This window comes from Onychomys torridus, chromosome 4 (assembly GCF_903995425.1).
Source record: "Onychomys torridus chromosome 4, mOncTor1.1, whole genome shotgun sequence".
In the NCBI taxonomy this organism is placed as follows: Eukaryota; Metazoa; Chordata; class Mammalia; order Rodentia; family Cricetidae; genus Onychomys; species Onychomys torridus.
In genome coordinates, this window is record NC_050446.1 from 56,745,576 (window position 1) to 56,764,647 (window position 19,072).

Genomic DNA, 19,072 nt, shown 5'->3' on the forward strand with positions numbered 1-19,072 from the left:
TTACTGATCCATGTGGATGGGAGATCTTTCCATCTTCTGATATTTTCTTCAGTTTCTTTCTTCAACATTTTAAAGTTTTTAATCATACACGTCTTTCACTTGCTTCCTTAGAGTGGTCCCCAGGATATTTTACATATCTGAGGCTGTTGCAAAAGGTGTTATTTCCTTGATTTCTTTCTCATTCCATTTGTCATTTGTATGTAAGAAGGCTACTGATTTTTGGTGAATTAAGCTTGTATTCAGCTACTTAAGTTGTTGATATTCATTGATAACTTCCTCATTAAGTTTTGGGCCGTTGGATTAGTCTTTTGGTTGGAGGACTAACATAAGAAATAGGAAAGAGTCACTAGGTCAAGAAGCCAAGAGACAGATCTCAAACAAAGTGAGGAGGAAAGAAAGACTCAACCCCAAATGGCCTTGTGTGAAGTGGCAGACACAAGCACCTCTTCTTCCAAACCCTCTGTACAGCCTGCGAGAAGGCACTGAGCACTATCGTAAGAAGGATTTGGCAGAACTGGCCCTGTACATAGGTCTGCGGAGTCCCAGAGACCACCCTGACAGGGGAAGCAGGGCTTGTCAGTGACAAACTTGAAGACCCTTGAGCAGCAATAAGCAAAAATTATTGGTAAAAACAGGAAATTCAATTAAAACAGAAGGGTGCTTATGCCTTGACACTGGGGAACTGATGACATCAGTCAGGGCTCTGAGTCATTTCCCTGGTGTCCTTTCTGGATGCCGAAGGCAGACAATCTGGGTTGTCAAGTGCAAGGTCTTTCCATGGGTTTTTTAAAACTTTTCCTTCCTTTCAGAAGGGAACAGCCCACCCATCTCCCAGTCCTCAACTCTACCTCACAATTGTTACATAACCACATGGCAATGGTTTAAAATATTTCTATATAGGTTTTTGAAAATGTTAGCATGCGATGATAAGGAAGACCATTACATTTCTAATGAATTATGTCAACTTCTCTTCCAGAAATTGATGAGAAGAGGATGAGCAACACTCAAGAAGAGGTAAGTTTTCCTACATTGTATATAAATTGTTAATACATGATTAACTGTGATACTATCACTGTGTTTTTCTGTTTTGTTTTTCTTTACTCCTTATTGTAAGGATGAAACCCACTTGATTACACACAGGCATATTCTCTGCTGAGCTACATGATCAGCCCAACATATTCTTTGGAAAAGAGTTATTTGGTGCCAATTTACATTAATGTTAACTGTGTGCAGATAGTACATAGTAACATACACAGCTGACATAAATATCACTATGATATAGAAAGCATTCAAGTTGTTTTTCCTGAAAGGGCAGTAAAGTAGTATGATGAAAATCTCTGCCTCAGATACCTTGCTTCTTGATGAAATGCTAAGCCCTGCAAAAATTTCTAAATTAAAGCATTGACGTTAGTTGTAAGATATTCAACTGATAGTTTTAATTTCTTGAGTAATTATACATAAACACAACAAGCAGGGCTAGGCAACATTGAAATTCAAGACTAAGGATATGGAGGCCGTGTCAGGCACATCTGAAAAGCTTTTCAGCTGTTTAGAGCCAAAGTCAGCCCCATAGTCTGAGTCTGGGACGAATGAGTTCCTCTAGACTCCAGAGCCTTCATAACCAGAGCTAATGGGTTCACCAAATAACATGTTCAAATGCAAACTCAGTGACAGTCTGAACATTGTACATATCTTACATTCTCCATATCTAAATGGAGAATTCAGATAGGAAGTAAGAGGCAGGGGAGACTTGAGGATCTGACAGAGTGTATAAAATATGAAGACCTAATGTCAGCCCTGTAATGTGACAAAGAGAGAAATGGATGGACTGTGGGTGTAAGCAGTTTCTATGATCATGAGTAAGTATACAACACCCAAAAAGGAAATTCTAGAAAGTGCAAAATACCAAATAACATTTTGAACAGCTTTAAATAGTTTACTGAGGAAGTTAATGCAAAAATGCTTTGAAAACTAAGGACTTCTATAAAGTAGGTTTTGTTATGTTTCATCGTTATTCTACTAAAAGATAGCAAAACTCTTCCATAGAGCTAACTTTCTATGTATCTTAGTATATGTATATGGAAAAAGACACAGGGAATCTCAGAGGCAGTACCTGCTAATCAAGCTCAGCCTGATAAGGCTGAAGCAAGAATGGTCTCCCAGAATCATCAGTCACCCACACAGCTGACGTTAATGTAGACCAATACCAAAGAACTCTGTTACAAGAAAATGCTGGAGTGGGCACATGGTTCTGTGTAGTGTGTGCCTGTGTGTGAGGCCCTGGGTTTGACCCTCAGTAAAAGGAGAAAAACAACTCTTGGCCAGCCTGTTCATTTGCTAAGCATTTGGCAAGTGTTTGTTTCCATTTCCTTACCTTTATTTTTTGGTAGAGGTATTTCGAATCAGTGAATAACAACACCTGGATGATGATTTTGAGGACAATTTCGTTTGCATAAATGTGCCTCAATTCAAGTGAAAACTTTACAAAATAGTTTCTACTTTCTTTCAAACTCTGCACCTTGCATTCTTCAAATATGCATGGAAAGCATAAAACCACCTCTCAGATATATACCTTGTAACTATTTATGCTTGAGGTTTTCTCAGCAAACATTACTGCAGATACCAGAACTCATTAATTGGGACCCTTTCCTTTATCACATTAAAATATAAATTAATGCAATAAAAAAAAAAAACTTGCCAAGTCTACTGTAGCCTCAGTTTCACTAGATGGTAATGGTTGTCTTTGAACTTCTGACCCTCCTTCCCCTTCTCTAGTGGTAGGATTACAGACATACACAATACACAACTATGTTTTATGAAGTGATGGAGATCAAAACATAGGCTTCATGCATGCTAGGCAACAGTACATTTCTATTCTTTCCATAAATATTATTGTCAAAAATATAAATAAATAATATACTGTATTATTATATTGTATCAATATATATAAATTGTTAAAAAAAGCCATTTGGACACAATATGATTGGTGGATGAACTATATTAAATAATAAGAACAATTAATTAGTAATAACTATTATCTATAGTATATAGTTAATTAATAATTAATCTATAATATATAGATGATTCCATAGGATTATAGAATGATGGTTTTGACCATGAAATATGTTATTATTTTTAACATTTTAAAATGTGAAACCTCGTAATAACCTTATCCTGATCTGGGTATTTTGTCAACAGTGCCATATTTTGTGTAAGAAAGGGCTTACCTTTTAGACAAACAGAAGAATATTACCCTAACATTTTCATTCTGAGTAAAAAGCAGGGCTTAGATTAAATGTGGCAATTCAAGAGGGTTTGGGATTTCTTTTGTGAATGAAGGACTCTAATTTCTTTTTGGAACCATCATTAATTATAGAGGCAGAAAAAAAATATGTTGTGTGTGAGTCTATATATCGATAGATAGATAGATAGATAGATAGATAGATAGATAGATAGATAGATTGATTCCTGGCATTTTTTTTGAAGTATACTTTGTCTCAGAACCTATGTTTTTCTTGCAATTGGATTAATGTACATTTATTGCTTTAAAATTAACAAATCTGGGGCAGGCAAGATTTTTTTTTGCCACCAAGGCTGACACCCCAAGTTTGATCTCCTAGACCTATTGTGTCAAAGGAAAGGAGAAATATCACAAATTGTCCTCTGACCTCGACACGCACATCATGGTATGTGCATATCCACACATATACACACACAAAAGACAAACAATCAAACAATAAAAAAATAAGCAAATGCAATAAAATCATATACAATACTGTTAAACTAATGTTAATAATGAAAACAAAACCATGGAGAATTTCATGATAAAACAGGCCTTTGGCTTTGTATAGCTCAGAGGTGTATGTTCTCACTGGACATGTCTATAATTGGTTAAAGCTCTGCTTCTTGATAGGGAGACATCAGAAAACCTTTGAGATATAGTGCAGTTTTACCTACTTCACATGTCTGGCAGCAATATACTTTTTATGTATGTCTAATGCTCTCTCTTTCCCTGTTGTCCACAGTCACAGAATGCATCTCCTAAGCAAAGGAAGCAGAGTGTGTACACACCGCCTGCCATGAAAGGTACTGTCAGGTACCATTCCTGGGTGTCATGAGGGATTCATGTGCTGACTGGCAGGCTATTTGTCCCTAAGGATGTTCCATAGATCCTAGGCTTGTCCCAGCTCCGCCACTCTCAACAGTGTGGTGATCAAGAAGACGTTTACACCGTGGAAGCATTATTTTGTTGTGTGTGGGTGAACTTCAGACAGTTGAAAAGGCAATGACTGCAGAGTCCCAGAATCTTAGAATAGAAGAATCAATTTTCAAAATAATGACAATGTTTTTCTTTTACCTTTCCTTATATCCTTTTTGAAAGAATTTTTCCATAATCTTTAATTATTCCTGTTGATTGGCACATGATTATCAGGAGTTGTTTGGCTTTGTTTTCCCCCTTAACTTAAGCAAAGCAGAAGAGCTTGAACTAGGTGGAAATGGAATGTCAAGGGTTTCCTCATTGCCTCCTGTCAGGAACAGTTCTGCTCAACCCCATCTACCACCAATTTGCCATACTCCTAAGAGCCGCCCAAATCACAACAGAGAATGCTAGCTCAGTTGCTGATACTTTCCCAGAATTTCTCTTCAAAATGGAACTGCCAAATAACATCTAAGAGTATCAGTATTTTGACCAATACTAGTTCCAAGAAAGGCTTCTTTTCTTTTTCACACAAAAATGTTCCTGACACAGGCAGTGTCTGTTGAGGCCAGAATCTTGCCTTCCAGCTTGGCTCCCTGGCTGTTGGCTCAGGGTTCATCACACAGCCCTACAGCTCTGATTCAGTGCCCGAGAAGCCAGCTGGGAAGCTTTGAAGTCTAACCCAGGAGTGAGAGTTTCCACTTTTCATTCTCTTTTCAGGGAGGTGGGATATAAATGGACCCATAGCTACTCTCAGTAAACTTCCGTCCTGAGGTTATAAAAGGCTGTGTCTGTTTATAAAAGGATGAGTAAATAATGCATTCATCTGCATTGTAGTTTATCTCAAAGTAATTATTGAAATTCCTAGGCATCTCTTTGTCTAAAGATTAGTGTAGCATTTTAAAGAAATTTCTTCATTGTAAGTTATTCATATTCTTCAAGACAGCAGTTTTGGCATGAATGGACAACAATGAAAGATATACGTGCTATTGCCCAGTTCTTTCCTCTGTTTTATTTTGGGATAGCTTAAGTTAAATAAAGTAGTCCTCATGTCCTCAGAGAATAACTATATTATTTTGAAAGGAAAATCTTAAACTCAAAGGCCTAAAGGGCCATGGTGCTCGTTATTTTTAGCTCTCAAATATCTTAAGAATGTGGGATTCTAGCATTTAGGAAAGCTAGTTCTACTGAAGCATCTTTAATATAACTTTACACTGTGGAGCCCAGAGATTGTTCTTCAACAACCAGAGTCTACAGTAATGAGTTAAAGCCTTAAGGAAGTACAGCCATGCTTTCAAGAAGGCATCTGGGTATTGATAAAAATCACTTAGCAAGTATTTCTGTGAGTTTTCAGTTTAAGATAGAAGAAAAGGCCAAATCTAAATGATTTCCTCCATTTATCTGTTCCTAAGAGCTGGGAATGTGTGTCTGAAGACCAATTTAACCAATGGTAACATATGCTCTATTGTGAGCACAGTGAGGAGATTTAATCATAAGAAGGATGGCTGAACAAAGGGAGTGTTATTGAGATGGTAAACACATTAACGCAGTTGCCCCAAAATGTAAAGTTCTTCAGATTGCAGTAGAACATTGCAGTAAGTAAGAGGAAAACGGTTTGCTGGGAGTGCAAAGCACCAACGGGGCAATAAACAGTTGTGAAACAAACAGCCAACCAAACCAAAACAATAACAACAAAACAAAGAGGCTATTATGCCTGAAATTTCCTGCATCCCTCAAAACCAATTTCTCTTAGTGCAATTGATATCTAATTAGTTTTTGCTAGCATCCATATGCATTGTTGACGAGTAGTAAACTGACTATAAATCTAAAATTTCTGAACCTCATTTTGTACTGATTTACAGATCCACCCATCATTTCTCACTGTAAAATTATAAGCCTTTTTTTTTTTTTTTTTTTGCTCAAGCAAATTGAGAGTCAACACTGTCATCTCAATAGGATTTTCTGCTTTCAGAGTTGGGCTGTTGGATTGACGTATCATAGTTTGTCTCCTGAGTCTATCTTCCATTATTATTTCAATTATCTTAATGGTGTGGCATCCACAGAGAAAATAATTTTATCTTTCATTTTGTTAATTTAAGTCCATTACAAATCTATCAAACAGAACAAAATGCAGACAGAAAAAGAGAGCACCCTGGAGCACATGTGTCTCCCTCTGGTTGACACTCTGACTGTGACAATTTAACAATTATCCACCAGACATAATGGAATGCTATCCCTTCAAGTCAGAGGTCCTCAGAGGTACTCTTCTTTGATGGGTTGAGGTATTTTAGATATGCTGTGATCACCACACTTTTTATAACTATACAGATCAATCATATTTTTAAGTTGTATATTGTACTTAAAAATGACAAAAGTTGACATTTTCATCAAAAACACTTACTTTTCCCTCACACTATAATCTAGTGCTTTATGATCAGATAAGTAGGAAGTTCTGAAGATTGTCATAAAAATGACAGCTGATGACTGGAGATTCCTGTGCACTTTCCTTGTGTTTATTTATGTGGTTGTCAGCCTGTAATTTACAGAACAGCCAATTAAATTGTTGGATTGCTTGAATTTTGTTTTCAGAAAAGCAAAGTGAATTTGAATCCTGGCACAGAAAATGGCTGACTCATTTCCTCCCGTGTGTGTGTGTGTGTGTGTGTGTGTGTGTGTGTGTGTGTGTCTTCTACTGGAATTCAAATGTATTTTACTACTGCAAAGTAAGTGCTATTGATTTAAATGGAAGCCTGAACATTAAACAAACAAGCAGATAGAAAATCCACTTAGTGTGACAGAGCCCATTAGTATTATATTTCTACTCTTAGTGTATAGTAAATAATATGTTTCATTTACTTCAGGAAAACATCTTCTTTGTATTTTTCTAATTTGTTGTAAAATAACATTTTAGTTACTTTAGAGTCCTGTGCTAATTCTTCTGAGCTGATGTACCAGGTAGATCTTTGGATGTATAAGCCATTTCAACCCCAAGCATTTATTTTTAATTTCTCCAAAGATGGCTGCAATCATAAATTTTTAAACTTAATTTAGCCTCTTCTCATAAATAGAGCAATAAATGAAAATAAGAAACAACTCAGTGTAGAAATTGAATGACCTAGTACGAAGGTTAAATTAGTTTTAAGGAGTCAATCGGGCCAGACTGTGGCAAGGGGTATGGAATATTACTGAAAGATGATCCATCTTATTGCCAGGTGAAGTTGCTTGTCATACTGATTTCAGGGGAACTGACATGAAAGTACATGGGTTTTGAGTGACAGCTCATCAGGATTCATAGCTTAGCATCCCCACTTGTGAGCTGGGCAACCTTCAGAAAATCAGGGTCAATCTTTTGTTGTCTCACACTGATGAAATGGAGATGATCTGGCATGAATTACTAGGGAAACTGAAGCAAAATGTAAGCTGCTAATACTTAAAACAGGCATATCATATGCACGTCCATTTGGACCCTTGATGGAGAATGAGATGCAGCCATGTCCATTTCCATTGAGGTCTTCAGATTTCAGCAATGAGGATATGAGGAAAGCATCACTGTGGATGGAAAAATCCTGCTGCAGATCTGACCTTGCCCAATGGGAACGAAGTCAGCTCTAAGGGTACCTAGTCCTACACAGCATGGGCTCATCACATCTTGCAAGAAAATCTATGATTTTTCTCAGTTCAGATACAGCCAAACCTAGAAAGTTTTCTTTGATATTCTGGTTCCTTTTCAACACAATCTGGTTGTAGCTTCATTTTACACAGCAGCTCCTCATAGATGCCATGCCCTCCTTTCCCAAATGAACCAAAAGGGCAACCATACATAGTGATATGTAAGTTTCCAGAAAGCATAAGAGTGAAGTGTTGGCTATGGTGAATTTTGGTGCAGACACAAAGTGTGCAATAAATACGTCTTGTCAGGGGGTTGAGTACACTATATTCACACAATTTAAAGGCAGCAGAGGTAAATTAGCAATGATTATATTGTGATTGTGACTCAGGAAGTTCTCATAAGGAATCTGTCAGTACTCGGCTGCCTTTCCTAAGTACTGTACAGAAACTGAAGACAAGGACAGAGGGGCAGGGCATTTGAGCTGCTTACCAGGCCATTCCTACCCCACCTGTCTCTTGAGAACAATGGTTCTCAGCCTTCCTAACACTGTGACCCTTTAATACAGTTCCTCATGCTATGGTGACCTCCAACCATAAAATTATTTCATTGCTACTTCATAACTGTAATTTTGCTACTGTTATGAACCATAATGTAAATATCTGATACGTGATTCCAGAGGGGTTGCGACCCTCAGGTTGAGAACCACTGCTTTAGAGCATTTCTGACTTTTTCCAACTCCTCTGCAGGTGCTCATCACATCTGCTGTTCTAAATCTTGGGGTTTTTGTTTTGTTTTGTTTTGTTTTGTTTTGTTTTGTTTTGTTTTGTTTTGTTTTGTTGCAGGGTGTGTGTGTGTGTGTGTGTGTGTGTGTGTGTGTGTGTGTGTGTGTGTTGGCTTAATTTATTTACTATGCAGGGTGAGGTTCACTTGTTCAATGCAAGATTTCTAGGTAACAAGGCTCATTCTAAATATACACAAATTTTGCTCCTTTAAAAAAATATGCTTCTATTTCTAGACCCACTTCCTGTACAACTCTTTAATTATTTCCTCTGAGTTTTAAGTTTATCTTCCCGCATATCTTTGAAAATGGAGGGTGGATTCAGGTTGAAGAAATAAACATGTTCCCAGAAGTCCATTTGATGCCTTTTTTTTTTTTCTTTCTAAGATCAACATTGAGAGAGAATAGAGCAAAGTAAAGGACCATAAACATGGACTTCTTGTTAGTAGCATCAACATAGACTACCAGCTTAAGAGGATTAAAGAATTGGGAGATGAATTAAACCTCAGTATTGAAACTTGGGATCAGCAATTTAATCAACTTCATGATGCCACTAAAATATTTAAAGTGAGAACTGGAATGTGAGGGTGGATGCTGGAAGATCAGAGAGACAGAACAAGCCACAGGTTCCTCACCTTGCCAATTCCTCAACTGATCCTGTTTGCTTAGACTGGAATCCTTTGAGTCCTCATCCAAATAGATCTCAGCTGAACAGCTGCTAAAAGCCTAAAAGCTTAACCAGCTCTAGTTCCTGGTTTTCACACCTTATGAACCTTTCTGCTTCCTGCCATCACTTCCTGGAATTAAAGGTGTCAGTCAGTGTGCCTGGCTGTTTCCAGTGTGGCTTTAAAGTCAGAGAGATCCAGACAGATTTCTGCCTCTGGAATGCTAGGATTAAAGGTGTGTGTGCCACCATTTTCTGGCCTATATATCTAGTGGCTGTTCTGTTCTCTGACCCCAGATAAGTTTATTAGAGTGCACAATATTTTGGGGAATACAATATCACCACAATCTGTCTTAGAGGTGGGAGAAAGATAAGTTTCTATATTTGGTTTGAGTAGCAAATACAAATCAAGACCAGTATTCTAGAACTTTCTCAAATACACAAATGGTTGTGTTTAATTGGGTGACTCCTAGTACCCACTGCTTTCATCACATTCTAGCTCTGAATTCAAGTGATATGGATGGAAAGGTGAGAAAGCTCAATCCCAACCTTGCAAAAGGCTGTGAGCAGAAGCAAGCTACAACTGGACTAACCAAAGCAGGGCAAGTCCTTCAATAGAAATTTAAACAAACTTACCAGGGGATTTGGAAAGACCATGTGTGACCCAGTGAGCAGGAAGTAAGGCTACTATTGAATCTCAGATTCTCAGTGATATTTATACATGTTTGGAAAGTAAAATGGAAGTGGTCATGGAACATTGAAACCTATCTTTGTCCATATGCTCATGAAAACTTGCAAAGCATGTAAGGTTACACAATATCAGACACAGTTAAATCCTAAATGACTGGAGTCTAAAGACAAAGTTCTGGCTCTGGTGTTCCAAATTATTAGTCTTGGGTACTCATCCTGACACCTCAGTAAAACAGATGAGCAGTGGCTAAGGACAGAGAAGAGAGATTTAATGGATGTAGCATATCCTGAAGAAAAGGTAAAGGAGGTCAGTGAGCCAAAGCCAGACCTTGGGGAACTAAAAGGAACACTGAGCAAAGGAAAGGGTGGGGTTTACAAAGGTGACCAAGCTGCCCAGAGGTCTGATTGGCTGTTATCAGACTTCCTGTTCTGAAGAGAGTTCTGGGACAATAACTCTTTAGCTACCATCACTTTACTGGGCAGACTCATTTCCATGTGGGGTGTGATCTCATCATAGTGTGTCTGCCTGCAATGTTCACTGTTGTTAGGGGTAGTTCTGGTCCTTTGCTGTGAAGATATCTATTGATCTTGTCATTCCTGAAATCCAAGGAGCTACAGAAGAGGGTGACTCTAGAGAGCAAAAAGTTAAAAGAGATGGAATAAGGCCAGAGGAGGACACAATGAAGTTAATTCGGCCATCTGGTATCCATCTTTGTGACCATCCAAGCTGCTATTGTTACCAGGCAAAGTCTAAGTGGCTTCCACTAATAGGCTTATATAGACATCACCTTTTAGCAAACTGGGAAATCTTTATGCATTTGAATCCTTTTGGAAAGTTCTGGTTCAAATCTGCCTTTCTTATTAACATTACTTTTCAACCAGAGCAATTTCCAGTTTAAGTCACACACTAAAAACATGAATTATATATTTTGAAATAGTAGAATCACAGTAAAACTGGCCAATTAGTACATATTGTTTTCATATACTGTATACCATTATCTCTGTCACCTAAGTTTTACATATAGCATTTCTTATTACACTCTGTAAACCAGTATAGATGTTTTCTTTGTACTTGTCTGAGGTTGGTCAACATTTTGGTTTTCTTCCTGAAAGCTATTCAGGGGTTAGGCCACATGTAGATCATATTATGTGCAGTTCTTATCTCTCTAGATTCTTCTTGTCTGTGACTTCACAGTTTTGCAGACTTTTCTTGGTTTGATAACCTTGAAACTTCTGAAAATATTGGTTGACTATTTTTCTAGGGCAAACATTTTGGCTTTGTCTGATGATTTTCTCATGATTACACCAAGGTAATCATTGTCATCACTTGATATCAAGAGCTCATACTATCAGCATAGACCTTCATTGGCTGAGTCTAGGTTTCTTAGGGTTTGTTCCCCCCCCATTTTAAGATTTATCCTTATTGCTCCAATGAATAGCCAAAAATCCTGCAACCTTATAACTTAATGGGATTTTAAAATTATGTATTTAAAATGTATGTGTGTGTGTTGGGAGGGGGAGTGCTTTACTTGCAAGTATGTCTGCATCATATGCATGCAGTGTCCACAGAAGCCAGAGAGGACACTATATCCCCTGGAACTAGAGTTACAGGTATTAGTATACTGCATGTAGGTTCTGGGACTTGAACATTGGTCCTCTGAGCCTTCTAAATGGGAATTTTTTATAGGATCTTTCATTCTGGTTTCTACAAATTATTCAGTTTCTCTTAAAAATAATCTCTGTGTTTAGTTTAAAACACAAAGTGAGTTTTGCAATGCACATATGGGATAGATCCCCCTGTGAGAACAATGCTCAAACTAAGTTTGCCACTAACCTTCTTTCTCCCCAGCACACATTTCCCCCAGACCACAAGCCTCACAAATCCTAGGCTTGTTTCACATTCTTCCAGAGTAAGGACCTTGAGTAGATCTTGTGCTCTCTTACTTGACTAGCCTCTCCATCTGGCATAGCCTCTACCCCAACCCCCTTTCCTTTCCTGTTCTTTCTCTTATCCCCTCTGCAGCAATGCTGAGCTTCACTTCATTCTTTGAAAATAGACAAGACTATTGTTCTTCATGCTTTGTCTCCCAGACTCATTTCTGTAGAACACTTTTCTCCTGAGTCCATTCTAAGTCCTTTGAGTTATATCTTTTTAAGACCAATGATAAATTCTAAGCATGACTCTATAAGGGATCTGTAATTCCCATGAGTTAGACTGAGTCTCTTCAGGATAGGAACAATGTCAGATATATACTTTTTCATCTTCCATTTGTATTTCAACAACTCAGAATAAATGCTGAATCAGTGGGTAAGTAATCTTTCTGATTTAGAAATTATAATAATGGCTTAATTTTGTCCATATTGAAAAAAAAACTATCAATTTCATGTGTGTGTTTTATTCATTGACTCAATTACTCCCTCATGCTGTAAATATTTATAAAATGCCTATTGTGTGCCAGGTCACAGATTAAGCTCTGGAGTTGGGATAAGCTAAACGTCATCTCTGTCTACAGGAAAAAAAAAAAGTCAGATGGAAATGTAAGCTGTATGGAAGCTAATTACTGGCAGCCTAAGATGGATTTGGACAGCAGCAATAGAAGGCTGAGGAGGAAGTATCTAGCTCTGCCCACCACATCCAAGTGAGGTTTCACAGGAGAAACAAGACTTCTGTTGTCAGAGGTGGGAAGAACAAGCTCTTGAGGAAGAGGAGTGGAGGGTAGATTCCAGGCAGATGATTTGACAGATTTGGGCAGACAGAATGTGAAAGGTCACCTGTGTTCCAAACACTGTGAGCTGCTGAGGGTCTTCTGAGGCCTGTACTCAGGAGCTGGGCTGTATTCTGAGACATGGCATGTTCTATTAAAACTTGTTTACTGACAATAGAAAATAATGAGTTTCATTGTAGCATTGTAGACATGTATATGGTTGTACTTTGCTCATATTTCTTACTCATTGTCATCTTACAATCCTTTGTCTCTGCTCCTCCCCAAACAAATTCCCTTCTGCTCTCATGCCAACAGATAGATGATGCATAGGTAAGTAGACACATTCTACTTGTCAGAAAATGACATAACATCATGAGACATTTGTCATGCTTCCCTCCATTTACTTGTCTTCTTCCTTCCCCAAACTCTCTTTAGACCTTGACCTCCATCCTCCATCCATATAGTTCCTTCTGTGTCTTCATGTCACACACACACAGAGACATACAGATACAGACACACACACACACACACACACACACACACACACACACACACACACACACACACACACACACACACACACACACACACACACTCTATGTAGATTACACATATGAGAAAAATAATACACTTTCAGATAATATATGTGTGTAAGTGTATGTGTGTATGTGTTCTGTTTTCACCTTTGTTTTGTTTTTGTTTTTTAAAGACAGGCTCTCCCAAAGAAACTGAAGTTCATTGAGTTGCCTAGGCTGGCATGCTAATGAGTTTCAGGAATCTTACCTATCTTTCCTTCCCTGGTGCTAGGATTACAGGAGCACAAGGATGTCCCAGGCATTTTATGTGTACATTGAATTTAGGGCCTCCTGTTTGCATAGCTTTATAGGCTGAGCCATCTCCCCAGCTCTCAAATTGACTTTTAAGATTATTATGTTACATAGTCTCCCAGTGATTTGAAAATGTGGGGGTGGGGAAAAGGGACATAGGAATTGATTCACCAAACATAATGCTTTTTCAATAAGACTATCTTCAATTACTCTAATTGTTCCAGTTTATCTACTTGTTTCCAATACTATTGTCTGTGGAAGGATGGCTAACTGCTATATCAAACCTGACTTTTGTTTCCTAAATAATAGCTGTGACTTGTGAGGAGTTGAACTACTCATCATGTTATCTTTCAAATAAATTAATGGAAACCCAAGTCGAAATGTGTTATGATGTAAAACCATCATAATAAACTGAGGGATTGGTTCTTAGCAGAGCAAATGTAGGATAGGATTACATTCCTTGCAAAATTGCATTGCTCTATAAAACGTGTCTAAACATGTTCCCTCTTAAAACCTTAACATTCTTGTCTGAATTTCAAAATCCAGTCTGATCTGGAAGATAATTTTATGAACAGTTTCATTAATTCGTTTCCCAGCAGATCCTCTTGGTGAAACCCACATACCAGATAGAGCAAAACTGACTAGGCCATTTGTTTTGAAGGGGAAGAGTATATGGCAATAATGAACATCAGTATTGATGTCAACCAGGGCACATATTTCTTACACTTGAATTCTGCATAGTTCTGGGCTGGGTGAAGGACCATTAGTAGACACTGTCAGTAACATTTTGAGCAAAGTTACAATTGCAACTCTTTCACTAAGAGGTAAGATATTCAAAGGTCACAGTTGCAAGAAAATAGTAGGGCTGCAACACAAAACATGTACAATAAGCATCAAAGTTTACATCAATCTGTATTCTACATTGAGTCCCTTCTGCTCTAATTACTGGTGGGGGCTGCACTGCACTTGTTTGGCCCTTGGCAAATATGCCCATCCTCTTTTTTTACTCTTTTCACTGAATTGTGTAATGCATACGACTTTGGAGTGGTATTGTTCTACCTTATTGCAAAAGTCAAGTCTAAATTATTTCATTACGTTCAACAGTATTCCATCAACATAACACCCCAAAGATGATTCAGTTTTACATTTATCAGAGCTAGATTGCACAGAGGTCGTTGAGAGTGTCAAATGGCTAGTGTCCTTCTGGATAGGAAGCTATTTCTCAGCCTTCATATTCAGTTCTTGGATGACTGTTTCTCCCAGATGTTGGTAGTTTAGGGGCAAAGAAACAGAAAGTAAATGATGATCTATAAGAACTGGTGTCCTGAGGAACACTCTGAAGTATGCCATCATTGAGTAGAATAATTGTGATCCAAAAAATCTGGCCCAGACTTACTGAAACCATCCACTATGTTCACTGTATTTTTTAAAGCAATAAATTAAATATTGAAAGAGTTAAAGTTTCACCTTTTGAGGTTTTTTTTTTTTGCAGATTTTTTAACTGAATATATGGCCCCAATATCCTATTAAAAGATAGCTCTAACATCCTTGAATTCTTTTTCTTAAAAGATTTTATTATTTGTGTGTATGTGTGTGTTAGCTTCCTTACATGGATACTAGAGACTAAACTTTGGTCCTCCAGAAAAACAAGAAACACTCTTAACTTCTGGGTCACCTCTCTAGCTCCTCCTCAAGTTCTTTTTTCTCTGTATGTCTGAAGCTTTACAGCCTTCTCTTGATCTTTTACAGCAGACACTGGGTGAAGATGAGAAATGGCAAGAAATAGCAGTCCACAGTTCTGTTCATACATTGGTATTCTAGATAAGTTAAAGACATTATAGACATGGTAAAAACTCTCTGGGCCTACATACTAATTTCCCCTGCGTTTTTCTTTACTTCCTACATGTAGAACTTCCCCTTAAATGCGTTGAAATTAAAGAAAAGAATTAATACTTCAAGATCCTTATCAAGGAGTCCATCTAGTTTTGAAAACCAAAGGATTAGCCTTAAGGCAGTAGATGGTTGTTCTTTAGAGTAGTGAGATTTTTAGCCAAATTACAACACCATAGTTGTTCATTGTCACATACAACTACATTGCTGTGTTTCCTTATGGGCTATTTTAGAACATAGTATAACAATAATAACTAGTATATATTATGATGTTTGGGGAAGTATATCTCCTAGTTTTAAATTCTAGCTACCTATTAGACCTGTGAAACTTCATTTTGAGCACCCTACTTAAGATATTCAAGAGGTTTTCCTTTGTAGGCTCATTTAGTGACAACTAAATGCTGAATTCTGTCTCAGTTTCTAGTAGTTCTTAGAAAAATATATATGTTTCATATATTGAACACTACTACAGGATGATAGTGGCTAGTTACATTTTATTAAAATGAGTTTTTGAATAGACAAAAACATCTACAACATTTTGTAATTTAGTTTAAAACATACTTCATTTTAGATGATTTTAAGTCTATTAATAATTCATCATTATTAAAATTTATAGTACTTATTTTATTGATATTTGAATTGCACAGATTTATTCTACCATTGTAGAAATTGGTATAAATCTTTGGAGAAAGTTCCCAATATCTCCAAAGTTTTCTATAAATCATGGATTTTGATATAGAATAAAATGAGATAAGAAGTATCCTCCCCTTCTGTCTGTTTACTTTATATCTCCTCTTCCCTGCTGTATCTCCCTCCCTTCCTTCTTTCCTTTGTTCCTTCCTTTCTGCTTGCCTGCTTTACATCTTCCCAAGACTGGCTTGGGATATGGAGTTGAACTTGCTACCTTCCTCCAAATCACAATAGCACCTATCAATGCCTTTGATGTTATTGAAGACACAATATATAAAAATCATGGCAAAGGATTGGAAGGGAGGAATCATGGACCTGCATTTTCCAACAAGGATTCTCTTTCATGCTTTGAGTCCTGATGTTTAATGAGGTCAACTCACGTCTTCTAATCCTACCATTATTTCCTGAGGTAATTGCCCCTCTACACAATAAATTAATTAGCACCTGTGAAATCATTTCTTTCAAAATATTCTCTATTGATCTTTCACAATTATGTGTGCCTGTAGCGTCTTGCTTATGATATTTTCTTCAACATTCCATTTCCCTCCTGCTATTAGGCAACTCTGTTGGGTTTTAACTAACACACCTGTAAATACTAGCATGAAAAAAATATGGGAGAGAGATTCATTTGGCAAAGATTCTTAGCCTATTTGGAAATGTCGGTCTCTATAGACTCCTTTATATCAATGCTATTCATTCTAAAAATTGTGAAAACATTAAATATTTTCATTTGGGTTCTCTTAGAAGATGAAAGATAAGGGGTCATTTAGTTATGATTTAATTACTCTTCTATAATTACTTGCTATTAGTTATTTTTCTCATTACTGTGACTGAATGCCTGGCAAAAGCTACTTGGTGGTTCACAGTTAGGAGGATACCATGCCCCTCAACCAGGAAGGCCTGGCAGCTGGAGTGTTTCTGTCCATGGTGGCAGGAACAAGCTGCAGATGGTCCTGTCACTGTAACGGACAGAGAAAGAGATACCAGACCAGAAACAGGATGGGGCTACAACCTTCAAGGCCTCCCCTAGTGATGTGTGTCCCTTAGCCAGGTCTTAACAAGCCAAAGATTCTGCCACCTTCCAAAGTCTCACCACCAGCTGCAAATCAAGCGTTTAAACACATGAACTTGTGGGGAACACTTCAGATTCAAGCTGTAACGTAGGAGCTTTTGTGTCCTAGATGTAATGCAAACTTAAGAAAATCTTCTAATTTGAAGTCAAGCTGGAAGAAGTCCAATCTCTTCAAATAAGAGCTAAGATTATCTTTCATGACCACTGACTGCAAAGAATTCCAAAGTCAGGGAATGTTTCAAGATTTAGGTAGTTTAGACATTGCTACTTTATGCCAGTGTGTGTGTGTGTGTGTGTGTGTGTGTGTGTGTGTGTAGCTAAGTATGTGTTCCTGCAGGTCTGTGTGTACCTTGCTTTTGAAGACAGAATCTCTCATTGGCCTGGAGCTCACTTATTAAAGTAGGGTATCTGGCCAAGGAATCTATGTCTCTACTAGGATTCTCAAACTAGGATTACATGTGTGTACTACCTCTCCTGACTTTTTTTTTTTTAAGATGTGTATTTTGGAATCAGACTCAGATCATTACACTTGTGTGGCAATCATTTTATCAGCTGTTCCATCTTCTCAGCCACAAGCTACCTGTTTTTGAGTATCATAAGATTTCAAGTACTTAAGTAAATTTTAAAAATTAAGATACATGTTCTAAGAGCTCAAAGATGACAAGGAGAAATCAAGGAAGGTTTTGGTTTTTAATGAGCACAGTTTTTAATTATCAATAAATTGAACTAGTTTAAAAAATATTCCAAAAGTAAATATCACAGAGCCTCAGTGTCAACTCCAAAGTCTTACTTTCATTTTATTAAGATGAAGTAATTGTCGAATCTGCACAGGTCCGGTTTTACTTATAAGGTCAGATCAAAAAAAAAAAAAAAATTCCTTGCTTTTTGTATCATCAGCCTTAGTTTTCTAGGCAGGCGTTTTAATCCCTTCTGATCTCTGAGATAAATATATATATTTTTCACATAATTGCATAATTACTCAGTAGATTAGAACAGATCCCTTGGAGCCATTCCAGTGTGTGTTGGATAAATACTGTTCCTCTCCACCTTTGGTCATTGGACAACAGATCTACCAGGAATATTTTGATCCCTTATACAAACACTCCAGGAGCAAGGAGCCTTGACTCAGTGTTTTCTTCACTGGCAAGGAGACCTGAAGGGCTTTACAAACAGTTCTGGTAACAGCGTGTGAAAAAGAATGAACAGCTTGTGAGGAGCGCGCCCTCTGCTGGTTCATAAGATTTCAAAAGTCCATGTAGAAAAGGGGGCCTATGAATCTGAGAAAAAATGTCCTTTTCAGCACAAAATGGGCTTATACCAAATGAATAGCCAACAGAGGGAGTTCTGATTTGTATTGTTCCTATAATGAAAAATACACTCTTCCTGTGTCTTTAATCTTTCAACCATTATGTATGCCAACTGGAGATTGTTTTGTACAGTAAAACAAAACAAAACAAAACCGGCTCTAGAAATGGAAGGCAGGTATTTTTTTCCTGAACAACCCTAACTAAAGTCAGCTTCACCATCAGATTTTCACCCCTGAAAAGCTCTGGACCGTCACATGCCAGGGCATTATTTTCAGAGGTATTAAGTCACCAAAAAGTGGTATACAAAAGAAGTAAACCTGGGTGGTCTCTTTCAAACTGACTCAATCCTGCCATTTCTTCTCTAAGACACTGGTGGCAGTCTTCATTTGGGAAGGTCCCCAAAATGGCCTAGAGTAGAAGAAACCTGAGACTTGATGGTTCCAATGTGTATAATCGTCGAGCTACCTGTTTCCCCAGTTTCTCATTCATTTCTATAACTAGGAGATTATAGTTTAAGGGAACCATTATGATGATTAAATAAAATAATTTAAAACAAAATAGTGTATACCTAGCAAGCAGCTGGTGTGTATTAACTTGACTTAATGCCATTCCATAAAGACTCAAGGTTAACAAAGGTTCAG

The 19,072-nt window shown here is 37.5% G+C and overlaps 1 protein-coding gene across 2 annotated transcripts in view; it reads left to right on the forward strand.

Moving 5' to 3' along the window:
• Ppp1r1c (protein phosphatase 1 regulatory inhibitor subunit 1C) overlaps positions 1-19,072 on the forward strand; it is a 109,561-nt gene that overhangs the window by 44,818 nt on the left and 45,671 nt on the right. For both annotated transcript variants that reach the window (XM_036186493.1, XM_036186492.1), the window contains exons 3-4: positions 977-1,014; positions 4,026-4,086. In XM_036186493.1, the coding sequence (XP_036042386.1) occupies positions 977-1,014; positions 4,026-4,086 (99 nt within the window). The remainder of the gene's footprint in view (positions 1-976; positions 1,015-4,025; positions 4,087-19,072) is intronic.